General features: G+C 40.4%; 1 protein-coding gene and 1 pseudogene across 1 annotated transcript in view; one reads left to right on the forward strand and one right to left on the reverse strand.

Annotated features, from left to right (window-relative positions):
- The window catches only part of VPS13B (vacuolar protein sorting 13 homolog B), an 867,799-nt gene that overhangs the window by 751,222 nt on the left and 103,437 nt on the right, over positions 1-13,140 (forward strand). Inside the window, exons 41-42 of the mRNA XM_036263824.1 lie at positions 6,509-6,690; positions 7,885-8,234. Coding sequence (XP_036119717.1) covers positions 6,509-6,690; positions 7,885-8,234 — 532 coding nt within the window. The remainder of the gene's footprint in view (positions 1-6,508; positions 6,691-7,884; positions 8,235-13,140) is intronic.
- LOC118631429 lies at positions 3,834-4,915 on the reverse strand (annotated as a pseudogene).

Consider the following 13,140-nt stretch of genomic DNA (forward strand, 5'->3'; position numbering starts at 1 on the left):
GTGGGTCTCTTGTAAACAGCATATAGATGAGTCTTGCTTTCTTATCCAATCAGCTGCTCTGTGTCTTTTTATGGGAGCATTCAGTCCATTTACATTTAAGGTGGTTATTGATATGTACTTATTTATTGCCATTTTTGTTTAGTGTGGTTCTATTTTCCTTCCCTTTTCTCCTGGTAATTACAGCAGTCCTTTTAACATTTCTTGCAGTGCTGGTTTGGTGCTAATGTATTCCCTTAGCCTTTTTTTATCTGGGAAGCTCTTTATTTGACCTTCTATTTTGAATGATAGCCTTGCTGGGTAGAATAGTCTTGGATTCAGATCCTTGTTTTTCATGACGTTGATTACTTCTTGCCATTCCCTTCGAGCCTGTAGTGTTTCTTGTGAAAAGTCAGCTGAGAGCCTTATGGGGGTTCCTTTGTAGGTAACCTGTTACTTATCTCTTGCTGCTTTTAGGATTCTCTCTTTGTCTTTAATTTGTGGCATTTTAATTACTATGTGTCTTGGTGTGGGCCTGTTTGGGTTCTTCTTACTTGGGGCTCCCTGAGCTTCTTGAACTTGAATGCCTTCTTCCTTCACCAAATTAGGGAAGTTTTCTGTCACTATTTCTTTGAATATATTCTCTAGCCCTCGCTTACTTTCTTCTTCTTCAGGGACTCCTATGATACGAATATTATTCCGTTTCCAGTTGTCCCACAATTGTCTTAAGCTCTCTTCCTGTTTTTTAATCTTTTTTTCCTTTTGGTTTTCTGATTGGTTGATTTCTTCTAGCCTGTCTTCTAATTCACTGATCCGGTCCTCAGCTTCCCCTACTCTGCTTTTTAGACCTTCCAGTGTGTTTTTCATTTCTGATATGTCATTCTTCATTTCTTCCTGTTGGTTTTTCATTTCCAGATGGTTTATTTTCAACATTTCTATGTCTTTACTCATGTTGCTCATGTCCTTACACATGCTGTTGAGCTTCCGCAACATCATGGCTCTAAATTCTAGTTCTGTTAACTTGCTTAACTGCACCTCATTTATTTCATCTTCTGTAGAGGTCTCTTGATCTTTCATTTGGCTTTTGTTTCTGTTTCTCACCATTTTGGTTATCACAGTGGGCTTTGGAGTCTGCCAAGTTTTCCCAGTGGGTGTTGGTGTTCTGCTGTTTGTGGCTCCCTCTCCTGGGTTTGGATGCACCAGGGAGGACCCACTTTAATCCCGCCAAGTCCCCTGTTCTCCGGGGGTCTCTGTGGCTCCAGCTGAGAGCTTAGCAGGCTACAGCGTTCCCAGGGCCCGTGCAGGGTGGCAAGGGAGGCGGTGGGAATAATTTCCCGCTGAGTTCCCTGGTCCCGCCGAGTTCCCTGGTCCCGCCGAGTTCCCTGGTCCAGCTGAGTTCCCTGGGGCCTTTGAGTCTGTGCGGCTCCAGTGGAGAGTTTAGCTGGCTACAGAGTTCCCAGGGCCCATGCAGGGTGGCAAGGGAGGCGGTAGGATTAACTTCCCGCCGAGTTCCCTGGTCCCGCCGAGTTCCCTGGGGCCCCAGGGTTGTGTGGCTCCAGTGGAGAGTTTATCCGGCTACAGAGTTTCCAGGGCTGTGCACGGTGGGAAGGGAGTCGGTAGGATTAACTTCCCGCCGAGTTCCCCGGTCCCGCCGTGTTCCCTGGGACCCGCGAGTCTGTGCGGCTTCAGCGGAGAGTTTAGCCGGCTGCAGAGTTCCCAGGGCCGTGCACGGTGGGAAGGGAGACAGTAGGATTAACTTCCCGCCGAGTTCCCTGGCCCCTGCCCAGGCCGCTGCGGACCCTGGGCTCTCGGTCCCCTCTCCCATCCTCGCAAGCCTACCAGAACTGAGTGGGTGTTTCTGGTTAAGTGGTCCTCCAAGATGTCTTTCGGCTGCCCTTTCCTGACGGTTTGCCTTTATTTTCGTTGTAAATCCAGTTTGGTCTTGGGAGATGGTCTGGGTCGCTCCATTCACTTCGCCGCCATTTTTTCTCCGCCTAAATTTTTAAATATAAATTAACCTCATAACCATTTTAGTCATGATTTCAAGATTAAATGATATAGTGCTGACCACTAGAGTATGCTAGGAGACACCAAATATACCTATTGATTTGTGCATTTAATTTAGCAAAAGTGAAGAATTAATCAGTTTGTAATAAATAAAGATTGTGGCATATACTCATGATACTTCAGCAACTCATTTCAATATGTTATAGTGTTTGCTACTCTCAAGAGATAGAAAAATAAATCATGGAAAATCTCAAGAATAAAAAAAAATTGTAGTTGGCAAGAAAAATACCTCAGATAAACCTCAAATTATATATTTACTATTTCTCATAGTTAATATTTTAACTAACATTTTACCCTACTTTGAACAATTTCTTATAGTGGCCCAAGCGAAAGAGTTCATATCTGTAAAAAATGTACAACTAAAATGTTGCTCTTTCTTTTTTTTTATGATTTTTTTATTAATTTATTTTTGTTACAGATGTTTCTCCTTTTTTTCCCCATTGACACCTTCCCATCCCCCCCACCCCATACCTGGCTTTGTTGTTCATGTCCATCGGTTATGCATACATACATATAAATTCTGTGGTTTATTTCTTCCCTCCCCCCACCACCCCCTCTTCTGAGGGTTGTCAGTCTGTACCCTACTTCCATGTCTCTGGGGCTACCCAATTCCTCAGACTGTTATGATCATTATATTCCACAAATAAGTGAGATCATCTGATATTTGTCTTTCTCTGCTTGGCTTGTTTCGCTTAGGATAATACTTTCCAGGTCCCTCCATGTAGTCTCAAAGGATAAGAGATCTTTTCTTCTTACAGCTGCATAGTACTCCATTGTGTATATGTACCACAGCTTTTTTATCCATCATCTACTGATGGACACTTGGGCTGTTTCCACATCTTAGCTATTGTAAATAGTGCTGCTATGAACATGGGGGTACATATATTTTTTCTGATTGGTGTTTCAGGCTTCTTAGGGTATATTCCTAGAAGTGTGATCACTGGTTCAAATGGCAATTCAATTTTAAATTTTTTGAGGTAACACCATATTGTTTTCCATAGTGGCTGCACCAGTCTGCATTCCCACCAGCAGTGTACTTGAGACCCCTTTTCTCCACATCCTCGCCAACACTTATTGTTTGATGATTTGTTGATGGCGGCCATTCTGACAGGTGTGAGGTGATACCTCATTGTTGTTTTAATTTGCATCTCTGATGATTAGTGATGTTGAGCATTTCTTCATATGTCTCTTAGCCATTGGTATGTCCTGTTTGGAGAGGTGTCTATTTAGGTCCTCTGCCCATAAAATGTTGCTCTTTCTGAATAAATGTTTTAATTTTATCTTGCCAATAAAATATTTTATTTGTAACTCTATAGATAAATTCCTAGAAAGCTATTTGGATTAGTATGTCTATTTACAGAAAATTTGAAGAATGTACTTAATTGCCTTTTTGCACATAGCACTTCATCAATAACACAGATCACCAGTTTGTGTTTTCTTTGTATGCAATGGAGATTTATTAACATGACAGTACATACCACCACGAAACTATAACCTCCTTGAAGTTAAACACTTAGTAAACATGTTGGAATGCTCCTTGCTTGCTTGCTTTTTTTCAGTTTTGGGGAGGATATATTCCAACTTGGGGGAAGGGTGAAGGCATTTCAGCTGAAGCTCAATCATGACACTTTCAGAGAGGTCTGCAGGGCCTCCCCACATTTAACAGGACAGGATGTAAGGGCCTGTTTCACTGGCTGGACTCTCCTGTCCCTTTGCTGCACAAACAGCATGTGACATGCAGGCAACTGCAGTGTCAAGCTGGTCACACTTCTGAGGCTCTTTAGTATTTATCAACTCAGTAGGTCAAAAATCTGCAGACACTGGGTGGAGCAGCAGTCATCCACCCAACTAACAGTTGTCCTCCTCTGGCAAGGCTCCGCCGTAGGCATCTCTCAAGGGGAAGTGCTTGGGGTAGACAATTATAAACTCGGGCTCACTACACTGGTGACAGTGCCCTAGGGAGCAGTGCAGCAGCTCCAGGAGACTTCTGGGTAATGAGATGGGAGAGAGAAAGTTCAACTGTAGAAAACTGGTAGGTGTGATGGCCAGCTCTTGCAGAGGCAGGATGTGGTTGTTCTCTCCCTGTGGCCTTCACCAGGGCGGGGTGGAAGATGGTTAGTTGCCCTGCTAAAAAGGAAAGCAGCTTCGCCTGAAAAACTTGGGTGGGAGCACCACAGTCCCTGCACTGATGGCTTTATCGTACAGATAGGATGGCGAGCCTTGCAGATGAATGGTGTTATCCACGTACACATATTGTAGTTCTTGAGATCGCCGTTGTAAATCAAGTGGCAAAAAAAAAAAAAAGGACTGTTTCAAGCCATAGAGAGCTCTTTGAGGCTGGGCAGCGGGCACAGGTGGCGTGGCACACACCACGGATGATCTCAGTCCACGGTGAGTACTGTGGAGAAAGGCACAGGAGAAACCTTCCGCATAAAGTTAGCAAACGATTGGTAGAAATGTCTGGTGTCTGCAGCTCCTTCAAATCACTAGCCTCTGGAGGTAGGAAGTGCAGTCAGGTTATCAGCTAATGGAAGATGATGTAAAGCTCTCAGACGACCAGTTTCTGGGCAGACAGTTTTCAAGGCATTGTCACTAAGATCCAAACACTGGCGTTTTACAAGGGACCCAATGACTTCTGGATCCACATCTATGTTATTTGAATGAAGGTACAGCTCCACCATGTTTGGATGCTTTTGAGCAAGGGTTTCTGGCACAGTTGTAAAGGAGTTTCCTTAGAGAGTCTCCAGGCACTGTAGCCCCTCATCTCTCAGTAACTCCAGTGGAAATGGTGCAGATTCCTATAGTTGAAGAACAAGTTCTTGTGCTTTTCCAGCCTTACCACAGAGATCACCCTACAAGGCATGGAGACCATGATTAACAGACCCCATCAGGCACGCTGCAAGAACACATCTTGTCAAAACTGGCCCATTTTGCCCTGGCCGGCTTGGCTCAGTGGTTAGAGCGTCGGCCTGCGGTCCCAAGAGACCCGGGTTCGGCTCCCGCTAAGGGCACGTACCTCGGTTGCAGTTTGTCCCTGGCCCTGGTTGGGTCATGCGGGTGGCAGCCACTCGATGTGTCCCTTTCACATCGGTGTCTCTCTCTCTCTCTCTCTCTCTCTCTCTCTCTCTCTCTCTCTTCCTTCTTCCTCTCTCTCCCTCCCACAGTATCTGAACAAAAAAATGGAAAAATGTCCTCGGGTGAGGATAAAAAAAACAAAACTGGTCTATTTCTCTGGGGCAGGCTGCACCCGCTGCAGGCTGAGCTCCTAGCTCTCATTTTCACCAGCTTTTCCACAACCTCTTTCAAAACCCAGCTGCCTGAAGAGTCGCACTCAGAATCCCACACAATTCACCCCACTCCGTCCGAGTTCCTCTTCTGTTTCCACTCTGGCAGCACTGCTGACTCCTGTTTCTGGGTGGTGGTTCTGTTTTTTAATGTTTCTAAATGTCTGCATATTTTAGATCACCAGTTAGACTGTGAGTTCTTTGAAAATCAAGGATTTATTTCTTTAGTTTTTTCTTGTCATAGTTCTCCCTAGGATACTGTAAATCACAGCATTACTTCTCTAGGCTCCTCGTGGATTTGGGATCCAGGCTACCATGACTGCAGAGCAAATTTTAGATTGGGAAATAAGAGGGTGGCAGCCGGTGAAAGGGAATAAGGCAGCGGCAATTCAGCATCCAAATGGCAAGAATGCACCTCGTCTCGCCCACGCCCCAGCTCTCTTGCTCCTGCTGGCGCTGGGGCAGGCAGCTGGGCAGCATGCTTCCCGTGCAAACCAGCAGCCGCCGCGTGCAAACACCTGCCCTCCTACACATGCCCTCACTATTCCTTTCAATCAGATGGTGTTAAGAGGATGGCCAAGTGAAAAAAAAATAAATGAATTAAAGAAATGAAAAAAAGAGGATGGCCAAGTGAAGAGAGGACTTATGCAGTATAATATTCATGGGACCTTGGATATTCTGGACATGGTCATAACTTCTGTGGTACTTCGTACAGTATTCAGTGGGTATTCAATAAAGAATACTAATTCATATGGGGATGTGGATATGGACAATCTGGAGAAGTAAAGCAAAAGTGAAACATTGATGTTGACTGAAAGTATTGGATTTTTGAACAGCAGAGTCATGCTCTGAATTGTGTGGGTTTTAAACTAATGTGAGACCAAATTGTCCATAAGGTATATGAGATGTGGATGGAAAAAAAATGGATTGCAGGTTAGGTCAGCATGGCCTGGGGTTTGAGGAATGCTTTGAAATTTTCCTGCTAATAACTCATGGGGAATACTCAACATGAACTGAATGTTTAAAAACAACTAATTTATCTGACTAAATACAAAAGATTTGATAACATTGACTATGTGGTTATGGGTGCTAGCTTTAAAAACCCTATTGAAAGACATTTCATTTATATGCTATTGGGACATTTAGGTTATTAAACTTCTTTTATCTCTTATTTCCCAAAGCTCTGCAAGTGAATCTGGTTCTCAAAGCACTTGTGACCAACTTGTAACTCCAACAGCCCTGGCTGCCTGTACCAGAGTGGACTCCTGTTTTACGCCCTGGTTTGTCCCATCTCTTTGCATTTCCTTCCAGTTTGCTCACCTGGAGTTCCATCTTTGTCATCACCTTGATCAACTAGGCACAGGTACTCTCTATTTTAGCATTCAGATAACATCCACTTAATACTTACTGTTTTGTCGTGTGCATTTTAAAGACACAGTTCATCTGTTTTTACCCAGTTAATATATTTTCAGAAAGTAAAAAGGCTTGCTGGTGTTTCCATTCTGTACTATAGTATTAGTGATGTTTCAAAGTGCTGTGATTGCTAAAGCACTTCCCCCACCCTAAGTCCTTCTCTAATGACCACCACCCACATGCTGGTGGAAACTTGTAGAAGCAGCATTCATTTCCCCTAACAGTTAGCACTGGAAACGTTATTCTGAAGTTGGTTTCATATAATAGGTGTGCCCCTTCCTCTTGAGCCATCTCATGGATTAAAAATTCCAATAGGAATTTTTAAGCAATTTACAAAAACTGCAGGTTTTACTGTTAATCAATTATGATCTTTTTGAAAGAAATATATCTATTTGTATTTTCTATCCTGAGCCATTACATTGATGGGAAATAGATTCCAAAAATACTTGCTATCACCTGATTTTAAAAGCATGACTACCTTCTACAAAAGATGGGTAACTTCTCCAATAATTTGAAGGTCTAGCATTTTTACAAGTTTGTATGGTCAGAAATGAACTTTTCCTGCACCCCAAAAGTGGCCTTTTATATATTTTCTAATGTTACATAAATAATTATTCCTAAAAGTCTTTTCTAGTCAATACATTTTGATTCAGGTATTAAGTTTTTAACCTAAATGTAATGGAAAAAATAATCAGATTAAAACTAAACACAGCTGCTGTTTAACATCTTGCCTTTTCAGCAAAAATGGAGTTTAACCTGATTTTTTTTTTTAACTCTCTTTGAGTTATGACTTTATCTTTGAGATTTGGTTGATAGATACAGAGCACTTCTAAATAAATTCTCCTTAGATATTTGCCTCCTCTTCATTTTATTTATTGTCTCTGTGATCAGATGTTTGTGAAACTGAATGTAACCTTTGGACAATATGTATTTAAGAGACTTGCTGATTGAACAAACCAGTTTTGCCTGCAAATATCAAATGGTAATTCAAATATTGTAATATCTTCAGGAGAATGTTTAAATTTATTAACCATCAAATATTGAATTCAATAACCAAAAAGTGAATAATTAAACACCATCTCTTTATTTCCATGAAGCTTTGGCTCATCTCAGTTGCTGTTTTTCTTATTTGTTTTCCCAACAGCTCCACCTTCATACTTAAAGCCATTTGTGTCTGATAAAAATGTGCCCTCTGAACTGGAGTATGTGATTATTTCCTTGAAAGAACCACACATGTATCTTCGACAATGGAACAATAGTTCTGTCTGTCAGGAGATCCAGTTCTCAGCTCAAGCAGACTGTAAACTTCTAGAGTGCAGAAACGTTACGATGCAAAGCCTGGTGAAACCCTTCGGTGTCTTTGGACAGATTTCTGTTTCCAGCGATGCAGTAGAAAAGCTGCTTGACTGCACCATCATAGTTGATTCTATATTTGTAAACTTTGGGCAACATGCAATTCATTCTCTAAACACTGCAATACAAGCTTGGCAACAGGTACGTACATCCTAGAACAGTTTACAGTTTGTCCATGTGTGAGCTTTTACCAGGCACTCTCTGTTATCACTTCTAATAATAAGCATAAGCCCAAGTGTGAGAGAAGGAAGAATTTGATGGGCACCATAATATTTGGGGCCTTCTCTATTTTGGCAGAGTGATGCATGTTATTTTTTAAAATCTTTGGAGAATACGGGTTCTCTGCACATGCATAGGAGACCATGCCCACATTTTTGTGACTAATGTACCACGTCTGTGTGGAAAGTAACATATTCCCAGAATTTTTTTTCAAGTTTTTTGGCTTTAGTTTGCCAAAGCTTCAAGTTAGCTATGTGTCAAATTATCTAAGCGTCCAGTACAGACATGAAGGACCTGTGGAAGCCTTTGTGATAATAACTGTTTCATCTTTTCAAAGAGAAAAGGCAGTGAGAGGAAATATGTGAACACAAGATGGTCTTGGTCGTTTCTGCCATTTTGACTCATTAAAAGGCACTTCACAATGGATTTTCATTTCACAGAGTGTTTGGATAATAATATGCTCAGTGATTTAAGAACACATCATGTCTGCTTCCCTTACTGATATTCAGTGTAATATTCTATTTCTATAAAGTTTGTATTGCTGTTCAAGCTGAGGCTTTCCCCCACATTCTGGGTATGTTACATGCATTTCTGTGGAGCCGGCTCCCCAAGGGAAATGGTCCTTCCTCCCTCACTGACCTCATGTGGGAACAGGAGCAGTGGAGGGGGGAGGGGCTTGAGTTCTCTAACGTAAGAATTTTTATGGGAATAAACTTTTCTTTATATACATTAGGACCTATACAAGACTAAGGAATTAATTACCTAACATGGCACTACAATAGCAAAGGGAAAGAAGATAACACATCTGTTTTGTATTTTAAAATTCCTTTTTAAGGGCATTCCATGGTTTTCTTGTTGCAAAGGACATGCGTAAAATAAGAGCTAGTGTGATCTAAATCTTTGCAGCTGGTTCGAATAGCGATGTGAAAAAAACCTTCATGGCTCCAATTTCTATTTTTTTGTCATATTTTGAACAATGCATTTAATAAAAAACAAACCTAGAAAATATAAAAGTCATTGATAGGGGACTAAAACCTAGGATATTTTTGTCTTGGTATCAGGGCCATTATAAGAGGACTCATGTGTAGTAACTACTGCAAAATGGCCTTCAGAAATACCAGTTTTCTCCCAGGGTAAAAATATTCTCTTAGACACAGCTACACATATAAATAAAATACAGTGCATAAATATTTAAATGTTTTAAACCACATCAGAGTGTGAATGACTGGCTAGCACAGTGCCTTGAAGGAATATTCTGAGTTTTGTTTTTTTTAATGGAATTGTATATTTGATTAAGTAGAGCCATATGTCACGTAGCATATTGCTGACAGGTACATTCTATGAATAGTTGGTTCTGATTTATACAGGGATTTGGCAATGTTAACATGAGCCACAAGAGGATATACTTCTGTAATTGTTGCTGTAATTTTCTTGTTTCCTCCCATGTCAAGGGTACTTGCCACCAAGTTTTAATGTGGTAGGCATCTAACCCTGTGTATTCTAAAATAAATACAAAAATGCACAACTTCGAAATTATAGGGCATTTGACATTGAAATAGGCTTATAAAGGGTTATTAAGTTCATTGTTTCTAAAATATTCTGAATGTGGTTTATCCCCTTTAGAGGGGAAGCTTGGTTTCCCAACTTGGATTTTATTGTGTGTATAATGATCTATACAGTATAATTGTTGGCAATGAGAAACTTGAATTTAATAAGCAGGATATATTATTTGAGTTCTCTGCATACTTTTTATCAGATTTATATCTGAGACAAGTCATTTGTGTCCAGTGTAGATGGACCAGACAGATGAAGCATGAAACAATTTGGCCTTTCACTTTTAGGTTACAAGTTCAAGATTAACAGAAACCTTCATTAGTGTCTGATTTCTCTGGATGTAGATTTTTTTTAATTTTTATTTTTTAGTTTTATAAATGATTAATTTCTTGTGAAATCAGCTTAAGGACCCAAAATGCCATTTGACGTTTGCTTTTTATTTTTATGTCACATTCCCACATTTGAACAAAATAGCATTTAAAGGGAATTTTTATTTAAAATCAAGGTTGTGCTCTTGTGTCTTATCTTACACCAAAAAAATACCTCTGTTTAATTGCAAATGCCTACACAGCATTCCGGCACAAATCTTAAAAGTAAATAAGCCATCTTTTAATTACATATCTGAAGGAACATTCTGGGGGTTAGCCTATGTGATGTCACATAAAATGTGTACAATCTTTTTATACCAGAATTTTAAACAGCCCAAGAAATGCTTAAACTTGTTACAGTTATAATGAACTCCACAGATGAAGGAGCAGTAAAGAAAAAGTTCCCTAAGGACTTTGAGTATTCTTTAGAAAATGTAAACAACCCCCTTGTGTTCTTTCATTTACATTTTTTCCTAAAACCCTCATCATTTATTAAAGGTCAATTTTCAGAGATGAGGAAAGTAATATGATTTTTTTTTTTCTAGTTCTGCTCCATCTGGTAACTTAACCTCTGTGTTACCAGCACAGTGATCTCAATTCATTATGAAAACTGAATTTCAATCTTGGGATGTGTATCTAAGTGGGAGTTTGGAATCATATCCCTTTCTTCATGTTTGTACTCTTAGAGTCTTAGACCGAAAGGAGAGAAAACAAAATGTTTACAGGGAGAGCAGTTTGTGTTACTTATATAATGCTGAATGGAAAAATTATCAGAACTAATTATACACTGTGACTCCAGCTTGTTTACAAACCTTTATATGAGGTATATAAGGTAGGATTGGATAGGATGGACTAGAACAGGAACAAGCAAGACGCTCCACAGAGAGAAACTGTTAATGGAAGTTATCTCTGAGTATAAAATTAGAGACTTTGAAAAAACTATACTTTCTGTATTTTTTAATTTTTCTATTGTAGACATTTATTACATTTATAATTTTTAAAATTAAACTTATTTGTTTCATAAGTTTTTGTTAAGTATCTTTGTGTCAGGCATTATGATGAGTCTTGGGGGTAAAGTTATAAATAACACAGACCTAGTTCCTGCCTTATGCAGCATGCAGTCTAATGATGGAGATAATATTGAACCCATCATCATACAAATAATTACTTAGTCCCAGCAGGAGTAAGTTCTGTGGAGGTGAAATACAGACTATGATGTGAGCATGAAATATGGGACCTAATCTGGGCTGGGGAAGATCTCAGAAGGTTACTCCAAGGAGGGAGCTTGAAAACAGGAACCTGAAAGCTGAGTAGAAAGAAGTTTGTCAAGCAAGGAGGAAGGATATGCACGCAGAGGAAAGGCCCTGAGGCAGGAAGGAGCTTGACGAGTTGGGTGAATTGAAAGGGGTCAGTGTAGTGTAGGAGGTACTGGAAAGGCCAGTGGAGCCGGGTGTAGTGAGCAAGTGGAGAGGCTCAAGATGTGGCAGGGCCAGGACATCTGAAACCTGCTGGCAGGCATATTTTGAAATCACAGCTCATGATTGAAAGCCACAGCAGAGAGCATTATATAGACAACAGATAACTGTTGGTTATAATTACTTTGGTCTTACTTTGGCCAGAGACTCCTTGTGAGTAGTGTGGCTATCCAGAAAAGTTGTGTTCCGTGAGAATAGAGGTTTGGTGGGAATGGATGAATGATAGAGAAAGGGCTTAGAAGTCGTTAAGATATCTGGAAGAAAGATATTTCAGGGCCTCTTTACCCACTGCAGACACAGAGTACTGCCCACCCACTTTGGAGGGCTTCTGGATGACAAGGAGTGGATTCTTCTTCCCAAGATAACTGCTCTGGATAAGGTTCTGTGTCAGGTCTTGGTCCAGGCTGGACTCAAGTGTGTTCCCCCATCAACTCCTTGGCTTCAGGCCTCATAATCACTTAAATTCTTGTGCTCGTGAGTGATACATCTCCCTTTACTCTCCCTCTCATCAGTAAAATGGCAAATGACAGAGTGTGGCATTGTGACATTATTGACATCCACAGCCAGGAAATAGAGACCAACTGGAGAGGCATATTACCTGCTGTTGTCTGCCAATTGACTGGCTAATTTATACTTTGTTTTTTGCATTCTCAAATGAATCATTTCTTTAGCTATTCTTTTCATTTATCATAGTCTGTGTATTGTTTATTAAGCCATAACCTAACCAGAGTGACAAAAGAGTAAGAACAGGGATTCTCTATCACTTTGCCAGTGTTTTGATACAACAGCAAGCAGTAGAGACACCATTACATTGAAAAGGAGGTATCAACACAGGAGCATATTACTAATTTGTTGAGCCTTAACAAATTAAAGGAAGACATTAGCTGATTGAAGACTATTCAATCAGAGAGCTGAAACAGAGACCTGTTTTTCAACTAACATATTTCTCTTGAAAACTGCAACTTGGCTTACTCCGACTCTGAAGCAGGTCTGTTTTGTGTGTTCAGCCTCTTCAGCCTCTTAACAATAGGGGGAAAGTTATGGTTTTATTTACATCTCTCCCTGAGTGTGCGTACACACACACACACACACACACACACACACACACTTTTCCCCTTAAGGGATCTGGGGATGTATTACCTAAAAGATCCTTACTTTCTGTAGGGTACAAACTGTGGCTTTGTAATTGGTCTTGATTGTCGAGTTTAGAAGGCCAGGAACATGGTAATTCTAGCCTCCAGTACTCTGCTCAAAAACGTGCACTGCCCAGTGCAGCATTCTTTGTAGGATGTTAATTCATTTTAAAATGTTAAAAGTTTGAGGGATCTCATTGTTCTTTTACTCTTCTGTGTCTATGATTTATTTTGCAGGAGTATAAATCAAAACATATTTTTGGACCATTTAAGATCTCTTTAAGGTATTTTTTGTGCT

Source organism: Molossus molossus, unplaced genomic scaffold (assembly GCF_014108415.1).
Source record: "Molossus molossus isolate mMolMol1 unplaced genomic scaffold, mMolMol1.p scaffold_m16_p_16, whole genome shotgun sequence".
NCBI classification, from domain to species: Eukaryota; Metazoa; Chordata; class Mammalia; order Chiroptera; family Molossidae; genus Molossus; species Molossus molossus.